Source organism: Schistocerca piceifrons, chromosome 3 (genome assembly GCF_021461385.2).
Source record: "Schistocerca piceifrons isolate TAMUIC-IGC-003096 chromosome 3, iqSchPice1.1, whole genome shotgun sequence".
Taxonomy (NCBI): Eukaryota; Metazoa; Arthropoda; class Insecta; order Orthoptera; family Acrididae; genus Schistocerca; species Schistocerca piceifrons.
The window spans coordinates 269,432,773-269,452,223 of NC_060140.1; the positions used below are offsets into that span (position 1 = coordinate 269,432,773).

At 40.1% G+C, this 19,451-nt stretch overlaps 1 protein-coding gene across 1 annotated transcript in view; it reads left to right on the forward strand.

The window, feature by feature from the left end:
* Positions 1 to 19,451, forward strand: part of LOC124789988 — an 80,310-nt gene that overhangs the window by 27,157 nt on the left and 33,702 nt on the right. Inside the window, exon 2 of the mRNA XM_047257531.1 lies at positions 7,605 to 7,689. Coding sequence (XP_047113487.1) covers positions 7,605 to 7,689 — 85 coding nt within the window. The remainder of the gene's footprint in view (positions 1 to 7,604; positions 7,690 to 19,451) is intronic.

Below are 19,451 nucleotides of genomic sequence, written 5' to 3' on the forward strand. Positions count from 1 at the left end.
TGGCCTCTCAACAGATACCCCTTCATTGTGGTTGCACCTACAGTACGGCTATCTGTATTGCTGAGGCACGCCAGCCTCTCCACCAACGGCAAGGTCCAACTTGACTACAAGAAGGAATCGGTTGGTAGAACATGTTCTGAGGCATCAAGGGATCACCAAGTTAGTATTGGAGGGCAGTGTGGAGGGTAAAAATCGTAGAGGGAGACTAAGAGATGAATACACTAAGCAGATTCAGATGGATGTAGGTTGCAAAAGTTATTAGGAGATGAAGCAGCGTGCACAGGATAGAGTAGCATGAAGAGCTGCATCAAACCAGTCTCTGGACTGAAGACAACAACAGCCACCACCCTATGTGATCACACTTTTGACAACAAGTGTGGTACTGGGTCAAATGCTGTTTGGAAATCAAAAAATACTGCAGGTACCTGACTGCCTTGACTCAAAGCTTTCAGTATCTCATGTGAGAAAAGTGGAGCTGGGTTTCACATGATCAATGTTTTTGGAATCTATTCTGGTTGTCACTGAGAAGGCCATTCTGTTAAAGATACTACATTATGTTTGACCTCAGAATATGGTCCAAGATTTACAACAAATCGATGTCAAGGATATTGAATGGTAGCTTTGTAGCTCACGTCTGCTACCCTTCTTGTAGATGGGTGTGACCTGTTATTTTTTTCCAAGAACTGGGCACAGTGTTTTGTTTGAGGAATCTACAATAGATTGTAGTTAGGGGAGGGGTGAACTCGGCCACAAATTAAGCATAGATTGTGATAGGGATTTCATCAGGTCCTAGTTTTAATGATTTCAGCTGTTTCTCAACATCACTGACCCTAATAATGATTTCATTCATCTTTTCAATGGTATGAGGATTAAATTGGGGCAATTATTCTGTGTGTTCCTTTGTAAAGGAATGTGCAGTGTGATTTCAGTTGCCTGAGACTGCAGTCATGTGTATGAGTTGCGTTTTTGTGTGTGTGTGTGTGTGTGTGTGTGTGTGTGTGTGTGTGTGTGTGTGTATTGTTGACGAAGGCCTAAATGGCGGCCCCCGTGCGGGTCCAGGTATTAGAATAGGCCCGAGGTATTCCTGCCTGTCGGCCTTTGTGATTGTCCCCTGTAGTGTTTCACCTCCATTTTTCAAAATTTTCCTGAAGAGCAAGCCAATTGGGGAAGGGTGCCTTACATAGTGCACAGTGTCCATCATGTGCTGAGGCCCCTCCCCCTCACATCCTTCGTTGACGTGGATCTGCACTTCTGCTCATTCTCCAGCTGTTGGGTGAGGTCACCCTCCTGGGTGCGTTTTCCTCTATCCTCTGTTCAGTATCACTTTCTGACAATAATGGACTTCTTAGCTATTTTGCACCTGATATCCAGCATGGTAGCCAGTCCGTTGGGTTGGGGCCACCATGTACCACGTTGGTTGTAGCTCCCTGACCACACAGGCCTGATGCCTGCGCCGTTAACTCCCCGTGTATGGCAAGGAGTAGATGCCTGTCACCCTGGGGCATCGGGACTCCCAGCAATGGCCGTCTACCAGGCGGCCTTTGCTACAGCTGAGTGACACCCGTCGTGAGGGCCCCTGGTTGGAGTGGGTGGCATCAGGGTGGATGGCACGCCATGAAGCGTAGTACGTAATCTCTTGCTGGTGGTCAAATACCAGCAGTCTCCAAGCGATCGAGGTCTAACTTCAATGATAAGAAATACAACCCAAATCATTCCCCCCCTCCCCTCTCCATCCCCTCCTCCTTCCTGGCCACACCATGGAAGGAATGCCAGGCTGCGAAGTTTATTCACCCTGGTACCTTGTATGTATGTATGAGAGTTGATGGGGAATCTTTTTTGTCAATTAAACCTCAATTTTTTGTGGAGTGTTTGGAGGACAAGTTTTGGGAGGTGAAGGGCTTGTCCAAAATGTGGTCAGGGTCAGTCTTGACCAAAACAGCATCCTCTGCCCAGTCATGGGCACTACTCACCTGTGACAAGTTGGGGGATGTTTCTGTTTCCATTGCGCCCCATAAGACCTTAAATATGGTCCAGGGTGCCATATTTCACAGGCACCTCCTTTTGCAATCTGCGTAGCCAATTTAGAGTGTCGAAGTGTCCATTTCATCCGGCGCGTCCATCAGGGTCTGAGGTATAATCAGGTTGCCGTCGGTGCCTTCATCTTGGCCTTCAAGGGTGACACATTACCCAAGAAGGTCAAGGTGATGGTCTACCGCTGTGACGTAAAGCCATACATACCTCCCCCGATGCGGTGCTTCAAGTGCTGGAAGTTTGGCCACATGTCTTTCCACTGTACTTCCAGTGTCACCTTTCGGGATTGTGGACGTCCCTCACATCACAATACTCGCTGTGCCCCACCTCCCATCTGTGTCAACTGCGGAGAGCACCATTTGCCTTGCTTGCCAGACTGCAGGATTCCCCAGAAAGAAAGAAAAATACTGGAATACAAGACCCTGGGCCGACTGACCTACACTGAGGCTAAGAGAAAATGTGAGGGGCAACATCCTGTGCATATGATGACAACCTACACCTTCGCTACAACAATGGTTCTACCATCTTCCGTTCCGCTGTGTACAGTTGGCTCTCAGAGCAGTCAGACTCCACCTGTCCACATGATGGTGGGGGCACTTCCCTCCCTGTTGCTCCTGCACAACCTACTTCAGGAGCAACATCCCCCCAACCATCGGGGACATCATTCCCCACTTCTCAGCCGCAGAAGCACAAGTCTTCTTCAGCTCCTCTCACTAGGAAGGGATTCCTTGGGTCACTCCCTTCCCACGTTCTTACCTGTGACAAAGCTGACACCCCCAGTGGCTGAAGCAACCACAGGTAGCTGGTCGTAGGGCTTCATGGTCCTCCATCCCTGAGACTGAAATAGTGAAGCCCTCCCAGGCAGACAAACCTAAGGAGCAGCGAGAGAAACCTAAAAAGAAACAGACCGCTAAGAACCAAGGCACTGTGATGGCACCCACACCACCACTACCTACAAGCTCTGTGTCTGAGGATGAGATGGAGATTCTGACGTTCACTGAGGACCTGGATCTCACTGGGCCCTCAGACACAATGGATGTCAATTGCACAGGTAATCATCTTGTGGCGGCAGGTGACACTGAAGCATAGACTACCTCATTGAGTGTTTCTTGCCTTCCCAGTCTCATGATCACGTAATGCTCCAGTGGAATTGTGGCAGTTTTTTCCACCACCTGGCTGAGCTATGGCAACTGTTAAGCTTTACACCTGCTTTCTGCATTGCCCCCCAGGAAACCTAGTTCCCGTCAATGCAAACCCCTGCCCTCTGCAGCTATAAGGGATATTACAGGAACCGTAGTGACTATAATAGTGTGTCAGGTGGAGTTCGCGTCTATGTCCTGAACTCGGAATGTAGTGAACTTGTGCTCCCTTCCAACCCTCTCTTGAAATTGTGGCTGTCAGGATAAGGATGACACAGGAAATAACTGTCTGCAATGTCTTCCTCCAGATGGTGCAGTACCCCTGAATGTATTGGCTGCACTGATTGATCAACTCCCTAAACCTTTCCTACTTTTGGGAGATTTTAACATGCATAACCCCTTGTGGGGTGGTGCCATGCTTATTGACCGAGGTAGGGATGTCAAAAATTTACTGTCACAACTCGACCTCTGCCTCTTAAATACAGTTGCTCCCACACATTTCAGTGTGACACATGGAACATATTCAGCCATTGATCTCTCAGTTTGCTGTCCTGGTATTCTCTCATCTATCCACTGGAGAGCACATAACTACCTGTGTGGTAGTGACCACTTCCCCATCTTCTTGTCACTCCTCCGGTGTCATGCTCATGGACACCTACCTAGATGGGCTTTAAACAAGGCAGGCTGGGAAGCCTTCACCTCTGCTGTCACCGCTGAATCTCTCCCGCATGGTGCAGTCGATGTTGTCATTGAGCAGCTCACTACAACGATTGTTCCTGCAGTGGAAAAGGTTATTCCTCATTCTTTAGGGTGCCCCCCGGCAAAAGACAGTCCTTTGGTGGTCGCCAGAAGTCGCTGAGGCAATTAAAGAGCGTCGGTGAGCTCTACAGCAACATAAGCGGCACCCTTCCCTAGAGCACATAACAGCCTTTAAGCAGTTCTGTGCCCGTGTTCACCAGCTTATAAAACGACGGTAACAGGAGTGTTGGGAGAGGTACGTGTTGACCATTGGGGTGCCATATGTCACCTTCCCGAGTTTGAACGAAGATAAGACGTCTTTTTGGGTACCTGATCCCAACAGGTGTCCCTGGCATTAACATCAATGGCATGTTTGCGCCGTGACAGGTTCCGTATCCCTGGATATGTTGCAGTTGTGGTTGTTGCCAGAACTGACTGCTACTGACTACTCGACTTCAATCTTTCAACAGGACAGGGTTCCAACTTACTGGAACGTAATAGTCCAAGCCTTTCTCGACAGAGAACTACCACATTGCTGGTTCGGGTACACTGCTCTATATTGAGGACACTATTTATGTACCACCGCAAATGCCAATGTCGCTGCAGGAATGGGAGGAACGCACCACTGCCTCTGTGACAGATATTGGCAGAAACATGACGTGAACTTATTGGGCAGTACTGGATTGCCATTTGGATGTGTGATGGGTAACCATGGATCCACACACAGAACAGTTGTAGAATGTGCCAGGAACTCCCATCTTTGTATGTAGCATACTAGTAAAAACACAGTGCTTTCAAATCCAATAAATCATTTGGGCTAACCCTGTATAGTTTTAGTTGTAATATGTGTGTAAATGCATTTGTTGAGTTTTGCAGTAAGAGATGGATGGTTATTTAAGTGCAGCAGCAATATTGCCCATGGTCAGTTTGTTGTAAAAGCTCATCGAGATAAGGCCTATGTGGCAGATCAGTCACTACAAAAAAATGTCAGAAATTTTGTTGTGTGGCTGATATATGGACTTAAAAAAAATTTGGCATGAAGTCATTGACCTAGAAAAATGTTTCACAGTATATTTAGTGAACTTCAACGCTGAACTTCAGCAGGGTGTTCAGGACTCAGTAAATAATATTTGAATGAGTTTACGGGTAAATCTTTCATTGCACTAACAGCATTTAAGAAAGTGTGAAATAAACATTTTTATATGCTGAACAGTACGTACTGTGGTGAGAACAATTTATTTTGCCAATTGTACCCTGCCTTACCAGGAAGTTAGCAAAACAGATCATATTGAATTGTGACACAAATTTGCACTGCTTTCACTCTAATCGCCCCCTCCTCCTTCCCCCTTGTAAATTGATATTCACTGGTTGGTACATCCTTGCAGAAAACATAGTTGCCCTCTTATTCTCATGCATTACAAAGCAAGTCACTCTGTTAAGAGTGAAAACATAGTTATCCCAATTTTGAAACTGATAAAGACTTACGTGAGGTGGACATCTATCATTCCATTTGCGTTAGGAGTGTTTTATGCAAGTGATTTGAGAGAATACTGAACTGACAACTAATTAGTACTTAAGCGACTTCTATCTAAATCTTGGGTTATTCAAGTAGGTACTTCTCACTGTCTTTTCACACATGCAGGAAGACAGTCCCACTAGGAACTGTTCTGACTGTAACCCTTTTCCTAATAGCAGTTAATGGGCTTCGATGTAAAAAGACCCATCTACTCTATGATCATTGTTTTATCTGGAGGTGAACAGATTTGAGTTCAGAAACTGTCTACACACATGTATCATGCAAAGATGGCCACCAGGCCAGTCTTTCACACACACACTATAAGTGGTGAACAACACTCCCTACCACAAGAAAGTAGAATATTTACTGCAGAATTAGTAGCCATTACATGATCTCTTCAATACATCTACACTTGCTCACATGAACCGTTTCTAATTTGCAATGTTTCTTTGAGCAGTTTACAAGCTATAACTGACAGGTATTCCGGACACTCACTGATATTCTCCATGCAAGACCTTTCTGAGCTGCTCTTGACCCTACCCACATTCGAATAATAAGAAAAACTTGCAGATCATTTAACCGAAGAGCCCCTAAATAAGATTCTGTGAAATTCAACTACTTATGGGCTTCATTATTCGAACAGCTCTCAGAGTGTCATGGAGTGAACGGTATGCCTTGGCTGCCATCAGCAAACTACATATAATAAAAGATTCAAAAACTGCATAGTTGTCTTTGTGTTAATGGCCTGCTGAGAGTCTATAATTCTTTGCCAAGTTTGCATTAGTCACACTGGAATGAGCCATGAATACATTCGTAGACAAATTGCAGTTGTGGTGCACATTTTCATAGTATACCCCACTTTTACCACATTAAGGTGAACCCTGAAGTTAACCAACTTAGTACACTCAGTTTTAGCCAGTGACTGCCAAGCACCAAGCTTGTATAAGTTTGTCTGAATGTCACCCATTATAACTAGGCTGCCTTTTGGCGGGATTAGCTAGTCACGTCCCATTGCAGTTCGTCACAGACGATCCCTGCCTGTTGGCCTGACCTTTTAACTTGTAATTCATTTATGTTGTTTCTACATTCCTTGTCATTTTAATCCATGAGTGTTATGTTGCTTCCTTCTATCATTTCATTTTATTGGCTTGACTATTATACTAGACTTATACAATGATGGGAAGGGGATTGCAGGCCAGACACAAAAGGTGTGCCTCTAGCCACATAACTAACTGTGAGAAGTAGCCAGCAGCTGTTTTCAGCTAGCATCTCTCCCCTACACACACACACACACACACACACACACACACACTGGAACTTTTTTTTAAATGCTTGGCCTTATCCTTCCCTTTTTCTACTTTTTTTCCATCCCAGATAACACATGAAGGACTAATTTTGGCCTCTCATCTCATACCTTTTAAGGAATTTTGTTTGCTTGATACCAATATATGAAGGGCAGCATGAGTGATCATAGCTTTGTTCAACCCATGGGGGAGTATCACAGAGATGCTGAAGACACTAAACTGTCAGACACAAAGAGAGACACAAACTATCACATGGAAGCCTCTTAACAAAGTTTCAAGAACCAGCTTTAAATGATGACTCTAGGAATGTACAACAACCCCCTCCATATCACTCACATAGGGTTCTTGAGTACAAGATTAGAATAATTACAGAAAGCATGGAGACATTCAAACAAACATTGTTCTCACACTTCATACGTGACTGGAACGGGAAGAAATCCTAAGTGTTACAATGGGATATACCATCTGCCATGCCCTTCTTGGCTTCATAGTAGTTTGTAGAGTATAGATGTAGGTGTATATGCAGGATGAAGGGACAAATGCTACACTTAGTTTACTTCTTAAACATGGAAATCCAGTTGTTAGGTATAATATACACGTCCCTTGTGCAGTTGATTCCTTGGAAAAACTGGACTTAAAACACTAACTATGAAAGACGGACTTGCACACCAGTGATAAAGGTAATTTGCAATTTATGCTTGACGTATACTTTCTGTGTGGTAACCTGTGTTCTGTGGAATGTGTTCCTTAATTATTTCGTTCATGAGTACTAGAAGATGTAAGAAAGATCAACACTTATAGAAGTTCAGAAATATGCAGCAACTGCTATCTTTGCTTGAGCTAATACAGATTAGCCACTGTTTTTTATTGTTACAGCCAAATCAAACAAGAATGGGTCGAGATATCGCCATTTCATGGCCAGAAATAATCCGGTGGGCTAAGAAACAGAGTTCAACTGCATGTAAGTAAATATTAAAGTAGATTTTTGCAGAATGCGAAGCAATGAAATTCCCAATAGCAATAAACTTCTTATAGCATCAGCTACTTAGAAGTCATACTCTCCAAATACATTGTCATTAATTTACAAGTTCACTTATACACAGAAAATGTTGTAGCCATGAAAATAAAACTAAATGAGAATAAAAAAGAATTAAGGCACAGCCTAGGCAGTAAATGACATTTTTATGTATTTTTCTAATGAAAACAATTTATTTAAGAATACATTTTATCTTGATATGATGGCATAGAAATTTTTGATTGCAGTTGTTTTTGTGAGTAAAATGATTTGTCTTGCAATTGCTAATATGATATTTTAAATTGCAGTACAGATATTTTTAAAATTATAGTGTGTAAATCTTCATACATTCGACAGTCACCAACATTTTATTGAAGTAGTCACCAGAATGAGATTTACTTGAAAAGTAATTGTGACTTACATTAGTTGTAGATTTCTTGTCCATCATGTCTTTCCTCAAAATGATTAAATTAGGATGGTCCACATTTGGAAATGATTTACTGTATTTGGAATAAAACTCTTACACTTAATAAAACATAGCATATTAATACAATGCTCAGGACAACCACATACTAGTCTTCCCCATGCCCTCCTTCTTAGTAAAATCTACAGTTGCATAGCCTCTGTCAGCTCTGCAATCATCACCAGTCTTTTCTACAGAAAAATTGTGCTTTAGTTGTGTAGACACTTATGCACTGAAATGTTCCATTATTGTGTTGGTGTGGGGGTTTTCTGTCATTTATCAGTTACTGTAAATCTTTATGGAGGTATTGACTCACCACCAGAATGTGACCCTGTTGGTATATACACTCGGAATATTCCTTTGAAATAGTTTTTGTTGATTTTTAAAAAAATTCTTGCTCTTCTGGGGTTCCTTCATTATCTGTAATACTTCTGTAATACTGTTTTAAATACATATACGTTAGGAGTAAAATTGAGTACTCACCGAATAGCAGGAACAGTGGTTGACAGGAAAACACACACACACACACACACACACACACACACACACACACACACACACACACACATATGCGCACCAAAAAGAAAACCTTACTAGCTATTGGAGTAATACTTTCTTGATCTAAAGTAGAAATACACAAAGAAAATACATACATTCTATTGGTCACATGTGCCCCTATCCCCCCACCAACCCCCCCCCCCCCCCCCCCCACACACACACACACACACACACAAGCCCCTACATGTCCCCAACTGGAGATGCAGTGCCACCGGGTGGCTAGCAGCTCAAGAGGAAGGCAACCAGTCTGCTGGTTAGGAATGCAGGAGGGAGGGGTGGCAAGTACATGGGCTAAGCATAATGATGCACTGTTGTTGCAAGTGATGGGAAGTGGCACACACTGAAGGTGATGTGAGTACATGAATTGGAAGAGCATGATAGGACAGAGGGAGGGGAAATGGCTAAGTGGGGTTATTATGATAGTTGGTTACTGGAGATTGAGGCCAGAACAATTATGGGAGCGAAGGATGTGTTCCAAGAATAATTCTTATCTGTGTAGTTTAGAGAAACCAGTGGTGGAGGGAAGGGTCCAGATGGCTCGGGTTGTGAAGCAGGCATTGAAATTGAGCATGTTATGGTCAGCTGCTTATTGAGCTACAGGGTGGTCAGCTTTGTTGTTGGCAGCAGTTTGACAGTAGCCATCCTGATGGACAGCTTTTCGGTAGTCATACTGACGTAATAATCTGTGCAGTGTTTCCAGAAGAGTTGGTATGTGACATGGCTGTTGTCACAAGTGGTCCAGACTCTTATGGGGTTGGATAAGCTGTGATAGGACTGAACTAGGTGATGTTGGGTGGGTGGAATGGGTAAGTCTTGCACCTTGGTCTTCTACAGGAATAGGGATGACCTAGGACATTGTGTGGGGTTGGTGGGTGATGAAACACCACTGTAAGGAGGGTGAGAAGAATCTTTGATAGGATCTCTCACTTCAGGACATGATGAGAAATAATCAAAGTGCTGGTGGAGAGTATGGTTCAGTTGTTCCCGTCTGGAGTGATATTGGGTGATGAGGGAGGTGCCCCATTACAGCTGATACTTAGGGGTGGTGGGAAGATTGGGGGTGTGTTGGGCTATGACACAAAAAATCTGTATGTGTAGTAGATTTGAGGGGTAGTCCCTGCCTGTGAACGTCCTCATGTGACCTTCAGTGTACTGGGCAAGGAGTTCTTGCCACTGTAGGTACACCAGCCGCAGGTGGCCAGGCTGTGTGGGAGGGAGTTTTTGATGTGGAAGGACTGGCAGCTGTCAAAATGTAGTTACTGTTGATGGTTAGTGGTTTTAATGTGGACAGAGATGTGGATGGAGCCATCACAGGTGGAGGTCAAATTGAAGGTGCTGGCACTTTCAGTGGAAGAGAGTGAGATAAACCGGATGAGAGAGAAGATTTTAACATTAAGGTTGTGAAGGAATGAGGATAGGGTGTCTTCGTCCTGAGTCCATATCATGAAGTTATCGTCAGTGAACCTAAACTAGACTGAAGATATCTGCCATAGTGACCCCCATCCCAGAAGTACAAACATCTCCTACAATCCCTACTGAAATCCACAGGCCCTTCCCTCAACCTCTATCCCAAGTCCATCTCCCTCCTCACTCCAGTGGCACCTCACACACCCACCTTCTACATGCTCCCCAAAATCCATAAACCCGGCAATCCTGGATGCCCCATTGTAGCTTTCTATTGTGCTCCTATCAAAAGAATTTTCACTCTTGTTGATCAACATCTCCAACCAATTGCCCAAAACCTAGCCTTCCCACATCAAAAATACTAAACACTTCCTTCACCAACTGTCCCTCATCCCCACCCCTCCTGTCTCCCTATTTGTCACTCTTGATGCCATCTCCCTACACAATGCTATTCCACATGTGTATGGCCTTGTCACTATCGAAACTATCTTTCCCAGTGTCCTTCAGATTCCAAACTCACTACCTCATTCCTTATATGCCTTACCAACAATATCCTGACACCCAACTACTTTTCCTTTGAAGGGAAGTTATACAAACAAATGCACAGCCCAGCTGTTGGCACATGCATGGCACCCTCTTATGCCAACTCATTTATGGACCGTCTATAGAAAACCTTCCTGGACTCCCAAAACTCCCAGCCCCTAGTCTGTCTCAGATTCATTGATGATATCTTCATGATCTGGACTCAAGACCAAGACACCATTATCCAGGTTCTTCACAACCTTCTCTCCCATCTGCTTTGCCTGGTCCTCCTCCATCCTACGTGCCAACTTTCTGGACATTGACCTCCATGTCTTTGATGGTTTCATCCTCACTTCTCTCCCATTAAATACAATAACCAACAACAGTACTTCCATTTCAACAGCTGCCTTCCCCTATTTCAACAGCTGCCTTCCCTTCAACAACAAAAAATTCGTCCCATAATCCCATACAGCCTGGCCACCTGTGGACGACATATCTACAGTGACGAGAACTCACTTGCCCAGTATACTGCACCAACACATAGGGTATAACCAAACCATTCCCCTGTCGGGGCTTTCTATATCATCATGTCCTAAAATGAGGGACACCCTACCCAAGGCCCTTCCCACCCCTCCTAAAGTGGTGTTCTATCAGCCACCCAACTCACGCATCATCCTAGTCCATCACTATGCCATTCCCACTCCTAACTGCATTCCACAGGGATCATATGCCTGGGGAAGATGTAGATGCAAGGCCTTCACAATCCCCTCACCCAGCACTTCCTTCTCCAGTCCTGTTACAGTGCTATCCAACCCAATCAGAAAACAGCTGTGTCATATACCATCTCTGCTGCAGACACTGCACAGCTCAATGTGACTACCAACCAGCTGTCCACCAGGATGAACGGCCACCAAAAAACAGTTGCTAGGAACAAATTTGACCACTCAGTGGCAGAACATGCAGCTGAGCACATCAAAGAGGAAAAATGTATCATTACTACTATGTGACCTAAGCAAAGCGCCTGATTGCATTCCTGTTGACAAACTAATAAAGAAGCTGGAGTGTTATGGGGAGTGTGGGAGCACATTAACTGTGATGCATTCTTATTTAAGCAACAGAAAACAGTTTGTCTCAGTCAGAAACATAAATTCCTCCTTAATGGAAATCAGCAAAGGTGTTCCACAAGGATCTACTCGTGGACGCTTCTTCTTCATTGCAGCACTCCACAGTTTACCTAATAACATAGAGCATTCTATCATGTTATGTAGATGATACAACACTACTTACCACACACCAGAAAATCTCACAACTGAATAGGATAACAAAAGAAACTCTTGATACAGCCTTGGACTGGTTTGCAGCTACTAAACTCCTTTGTAATCGCAATAAAACCCAACAACGCATAATGGGAATGTCTAATGAAATAGAAAATAAGTCAGTGAAACTTTCGTGCATTTACATTGACTCCAGACTCCACTGGAAGGATCATATCAATAACGAATGTGAAAAAATATCTAGGGTATCATACCTGATTTTGAAGCTAAAGGATTTAGTGAGCTTGGATTACCTTAGGGTGACATATTTTGGACTATTCCAGCCACATGTATCGTATGGTCTGATTGTATGGGGACACTCCCCTCACATCAAGAATATTATAAAAATACAAAAAAGTTCTGTGTATGATGTATAAAACAGGACACACAGAGCACTGTCATCCTCTTTTTTCCAGACTAAGAATACTCACAATTATAACTTTATACTTTTGTGCCTGTGCTCTATGTTTAAATAATATTTCAGAATTTGCTGTTAGGAGAAAAATTCATGAATACATCAGAGCGAAGGCTAATTTAGATATACCAAGGCATAGGTTAGCAAGAACTGGAAATTCTCACAAAATGAATCCACTCAAAATTTTCAACAAATTACCAGTCTGTGTTTGGTCAATGGATTTAAAAAAATCTTAAAATTAAATAGTACAGCCAGCTATCAGATCGCCCATTCTACTGTATTACAGAATTCTTTGAGATACCTCGAGAGGATATTAGCATGTAACAAATTTTCCTATAGCCTACTGTATCATCATGTGGTATATTCATGCTTTGTATAATTATGCTTCTATATTTTGTATAATTATGAACTGTATACTCTATAACTTATGGACACTAGCTCTTAGAAATCTTCCTGTAGTGTATATTATTATTGTGGTGTGTAATATGTATAGTACAGTTAATTGACATCAGTTTACTTTATTACCATATACCCATATCAGTTATTACATCCTGTATTATACAACAATGCTGAAGCCTATTTCAGTGTAAAATGATAAATGGTGAATAAAAATTCTTGATTCTTGAGCGTGACACGCTCACTTTCAACGTTTGCTTCACAACTGAGGCTGTCTGAATCCTTTCCTCTGCCATCACCTTCTCTGAACTATGCAGATGGGAGCTGTCCCTGCAACACATCCTCTACTCTCATAATCTTCCTGGCCTTGGCCTCTGGTAACCCACTGTCCCCACAAACCCTCCACCCAACAGTTTCCCCTCCCTCTTTCCTGTCATTCCTTCGCAGTTTACAACCCGGTGTCACCTTCAGTGTACACTGCTCTCCACTGGCTCTCACAACCATGTGTCGCATACCTAGATTATGCATCTGCCACTCCTCCCTCCAGCATTCGTTGCCGGCAAACCGGCTGAATCCCTCTGAGTCGCTAGCCACTCATCCCCAACTCTTCTCCATGCCTCTTGCCTGCCTTTTTTCCCTCTATCCACTCTACCCGACACAACTCCCACCCCACCCTAGTCCACCTGCTACAATTTGGCACTGGCATTATGTGTCTAGCCAGCACTGTGTGTGTGTGTGTGTGTGTGTGTGTGTGTGTGTGGAGGGGGGGGGGGGGTGAAATATGCCTTCCCGGCTATTACACAAGTTGAAAATATGGTCACTATTTTTTATAAACTTAAATTTGCCATATTTCGTGACAGTACCTTTTCCATTAGACGTTTGCAAGCAAATATAAGTCTTGGCTTCAGTTGTCTAAGTATGATTCCACAATGCATCGTTGTCGGCTGCAGAAAATGACGTGGTTCAGTGTGTTTCTCTCATTTTGGTGTTTAAAATACAGTTTCTTCCAATGTAGTTTCTTCTTTTCAGATAATACAAAAATAATAATTAACATAATTCAAAATTATTTATGACTGCGACCTTCACATTGTTCTTCCGTCAACACACACAAAGAGTTAGCTTCCGACTCGGACTGACTATAGTCAAAGACTACTCCAACGTCATAGATATTTTACACAATCAGTTTCTTTGCTATTCTTCGATACATTTTCTAATAGTAATCAATATGCTTTTACTCTCAAAAACAGAAGTAAATTAACATATAATAAGACAAATTATAATAAATTCTGACAAAAATATAAGAAAACATTTTCAATTCAGTATCGACAAATACGGTAAAAAAATAACATCTCCCAGATCCATTACAACTGCTCCCCAGGGCTTTTGTTGTTATGGACATATACAACAAAATCCCGACAACACTCAGTGATGGATCTGTATTACACAATTAGTACATTAATGATGCAGTCTGATAACCTCTTCCAAATTTGGACTCTTTGAAACTGTGGACTTGTTACTGGCTGTTGTTGCAATGATACTTCCCCCTCAATCCCATACACAAAAATTTCAAGTAAAGAAATTATTTAACATGACAAATATACATGGTATAAAACATACATGAGAAATATTCTAACATACAGATTGAAAATAATAGGAAGGTAAAACTCATTTCCTAGAATAAGATTTAATTTTTTATTAAATATTAATGTTAATTTCATTATGCTTACATATTGTACAGTAAAAATGATACTGGACATATATAGTGTAATGTGTTTTTCTCTATATTTGCCTTTTATATATACATATATTTTTTAACTTCTGATTTTTTTTTAATTTTTATATTTTTTTATTAGTCATGTTTTTTTGTTTTTTGTATTTTTTTGCTTATGATTTTCTTTTTAAATTTTTGTTTACTCATGTTTTTTTCTTTTTTATGATTTTCTTCTTTTAGTACAGCTAAAGATACATCAGTATTATCTAAATTTTTTGCAATTATTTATGTACACTTTCCTCTCTACTACAATATTACTACAAGTCACATTCTTGTGAAGAGTTCTTTTGCTCCCCACAACATCATTATAAACAACAATAAACTGCTCATATATCATGAGGCTTTATCTAAAATTGGTTTTGAAACTTATACCTTTGCGTGCATGTCCTCACATGCATGCCTTCACACCCTCAGGGAAGACTTAGCTTCCAAAATTAGAAAAATTCAGAAATGCTCACTAGGGAGACTTTTTTTGTAAAAAAGTAAAAATAAATCTTTCTCTCATTCTTTGTTACATCAGTGTTTTTTTTCATCAGTTTCAATTAACATGTGACTTCAAATTATTAATTTATACGTGCAAATATACATACTTGGTTGTACAGGTAGTTTTGTTCTAACAAGCATATTCCAGTGGAGGACTTTTGTTTTAGATGATAATAGATTATTTAAATTTTTGAAATTATGATTTCTGTTTATACAGTTTTAAAGAGACAACATTCCTAAGACCAAATAATTTCTTTGACTTAGGATGCACCAAACGATAAGCATTAGGGTGTGGATTTTCTATGACTTTTCTCATGCTTGAGCAACATTCTGCTTGCAAATGCTATGGTACAATGTATCTTAACTCCATTCTCTACTCTTTCTTGAAATAACTCTGCTCCAAGCCCTTAATTACTGCTATCAGTGTTCAAACAAAATGGTAAATTAAAATCAGGTCTGTGTAATAAGTGTTGCTTCCTCAACTCTTGCTTAATTTTATCAAACTCTTCCTGACAACTTTTATCCCAAACCCAAACAGTGTTTTTCTTAAGTAACTGACTTAAACATGGTGCATTCAGACTCTGATCACTTATATGTTTTCGGTAATAACCGCATAACCCAAAGAACGACTTTAATTGTTTTTTAGTCTTAGGAATAGGAATTTCTGAAATTGCTTTAATTTTTTCTGGATCTGCCAAAATTCCCTTGCCTGTGACAACATGACCCAAAAATTTTAATTCAGAAACTACAAATTTACATTTCTCTAATTTCAATGTCATCCCCCCTTTTCTAAGTTTTTCACAAACTGACTTCAAAATCAAAAAATGTTCCTCCCAATTTTTCCCTGTAACCAAAATGTCATCTACATAGATTATCAGTTTAGACGCAAGTTCTTGCCCCAGTACATGATCCAAAGCTCTTATAAATTCGGAAACAGAAGAATTTAACCCAAATGGCACAACACAATATTGGTAACTCTTACCATTGTACAAGAAAGCAGTATATTTTCTAGAATTAACCGAAAGTGGTACTTGATGAAAACCCAAAGTTAGATCCAAACTTGACATATATTTTATATATGTAAATTTATAGAGTAACTCATCAATATTTTCAGGATGGTCTGTCTGTCTGAACAAAATTTTGTTTAAGTGTCTAGAGTCCAAAACCAATCTTACTCCACCATCTTTTTTCGAAACTACTACTAGAGGATTATTATATGCACTGATACTCCTTTCTATTATATTACATCCTTCCATCTTTTTCAGCTCTTTCTCAACAGCAGGTCTTTTTGATATTGCAATAGTGTATGGTTTTATGAAAAATGGTTCATGAGGTTTTACCTGAAGCTCACACTGGTAACCCTTTACCCTACCAGATATGTCACTAAAAACATCACTGTATTCCCACAGCAGATTTTCTAACTTGTTTTTGCTCCCCAGGTAAATTTTGTGTTTCTGAAATTTTCAAATTTACTAAATTCCCAAATTCAACTTCATCAGTATCAAATCTATGAATTTCAATATTCTCCAATCTATTTTCTTTTAGTAAATTAATACTGTCAAAACTTCCATTACTCTGATCACCAAGTGTGTTCACAAAATTTGTCTGAATGTATTCCCTTTCACTAGTTTCTATCAAAAGTTTTCTTCCAACCCAATCAAATGCTGTATTTACTTTTACTATCCAATTCATACCCAAAAGAAAATCCTCATTAAATTCCTGAATTACAAAACATCCATGTGTGAACAACTTGCCTTCAATTAAAAATGTCACTAAAGCCTGGCTTTTTACCAATTTACTGCTCTTCCCAGTAGCACCTTTTATCTTTACCCCAACAACTGGCATTTCAACATAATCTTTCCCCACTTTCAATTTTTTGCTTAATCTTTCAGATATTCCCGAGATCTCACTTCCTGTATCAATTAAACATTTACCAATCCATGACCCAATTTGAACTTTTATATAAGGACTGCAAAATTGATCACTTTTCTCAGAACCTGTATCCTCATGTAATAAATCACTTTCAATTTTCCCAAACCTATACTTATCAGAATCATATGGTATACCATTATATGTATTATTTGTCACAGTTATAAAATTTGCACAAGATACAAAATTGTCATTAGTACTCTCTATTATCTCAAATAGCCAAGAATTTTCATCCAAATCACATTGTATACTATTGAAGTACTTATCCTTCAGCTTTTCAAAAATAAAATATCTCATCTTTTTCCACCACTCAGGACATACAGTTTCACATACATTAATAAGCATCTTTCTAAAGTTCTTGTCAAAAGAAATAGTTTCACTGTTCAGCCATATATTCATAAGAAATGTGTGTGTATCATTAGTATCTATAAAAGTTTCACTTAGGTAAGAAGTTATACATGTGTCATCGTTATTTGTGTAGTCAGATTCTTTACCAGCAACATCTAAATTCACACTTTTACATACACCCAGATTGCGAGTATTATTCATCCTGGTAACATCCCTGGGAATTTCTATAATATTCTTACTATTTAATCCATTTTCAACCATGTGTATACCCAACTCCCTATTTAAACTAATGAAATACCTTTCCTCAACATCATCATCAATACCATTACCATCATTATCAACTTTATCAACAACATCATTATCATTACACATATTCAGGTCATACACATTCAAATTATCCCCCAAAATATTATTTCCCCTTTCTAAAGTTACCAGATCCCTTTCACCAACATTTTCATTCTCACAGCATGCATTCTCTCTTTCATTCACACACATCTCTGAACTACTGCAAATTACATCATCCGACAAAGTGTTTTTCTTTTCTGCCCAAGTGTAAAACTCTGTTAAATTAAATGAATCACAATTACTTTTATCTACTGTATGTTCTTGTGTATTGAAAATGTTATCTTTATCATTATTATTTTCCTCTTGAAATTTCTTCAATAAGTAACAACTAATGACCTCATGTGATAGCTTAGGTTTGGAACTGACCTGTTTGGGTTTATGATAGTCACATCCATTGGTCCTTTCATCATGCTCACCTTCTGCCTCAACCTTGCGGACCTTGAAGGGGGCGTCTACTCGTTTTTTATTTCCGGTTCCTGTTTGAACTGCTGATTATGGTTCTGCCAATGTCTCTGATCAACATTTCTGATCCCATTCCTATGCCAAACATTACCTGATTGTTGGTAGTTTCTATTGTACTGACCTCTATCAAAATTTCTGTGATTTTGATCCCTAAAGTGTTCTCTATTTTGTTGATTATTAACGCGAAAATGTTGTTCTTGTTTTGGATAAAAATTATGGTCCTTCTTTTCAAAATTGCTATATCCCCCTGAATTTTGACTGACGCCATGATAATGGCTTTGTTCCCTTTTTTGAAAGTTGTCATTTCCCCAATTTTGACCATTACCTTTCTGAGTAAACCCACTGTGTGTTCGTGTTGTTACCCTATCCAACTTTTCAATATAACTGAGAAACTGCTCTACATTACTATCAGGACAATGAACTAAACTCAACTGCATTGCTGATGGCAATCTTCTCTTTAAGGTATCAATTTTGATAAAGTCGTCCAAAGGTTTTGTTAAATGAATAAGTCTTTGAAGTTCACTTTTGCAAAATTGTTTCATGTTCCCATCTGATTCCCTATAGTTTCGCCCATTCAAAAATTCACTTTTGATTCTAGTTTGTTTAAGATCATCCCAAAATTTTTCCAAAAATTTTGATTCAAATTCTGAAAAGGTCATCCCCAAAGTTACAATCTGATTTGCCCAAGTCAAAGCTTCCCCTTCCAAGAATTTTTTCACAAATTTAATTTTTATTTCATCTGGTGAGTGAGGTAAAAAACAATCCTTACAATACTGCATAAAATCAACGGGATGTAAGGGCCCATCTACCGAAAAGTGCTTCACTGGAATATTAGATATAAGATTACACGTGTTGACATTGTAATTTTTGCTTTGAAATTCAATGTCAAAACTTTCAGTTTTTTCGCTAAGTTCTTTGACAGATTTTTTGTTTTCCAAATCATAGCATTCTACTTTTTCTTCTAGAGTAACCAAACGATTGTCAGTTTCTTGTTGTACATTTTTAACTAAAACTTTTGTATTCTCATCCAAAATTTTAATTTCCCCTTTTATCTCATTAAAATCAATTAAATTTCTTTCCCTATCTACCAGTAACTCATTTTTACAGTATTAATTTCACCGCTCAATTTAGCATCAATTTCATTTACTTTTGCTTCCACAGATTCAATTTTTTCCTCAACACTGCCAACTCTGTTCGAAAGCTCACCCACTTGGGTATTGACTGCTTGGACTTGCAACAAAATGTTATCAATTTTTTCATCCCAGTAAGTCTTATTGTCGTCAACTGATTGTTTAATTT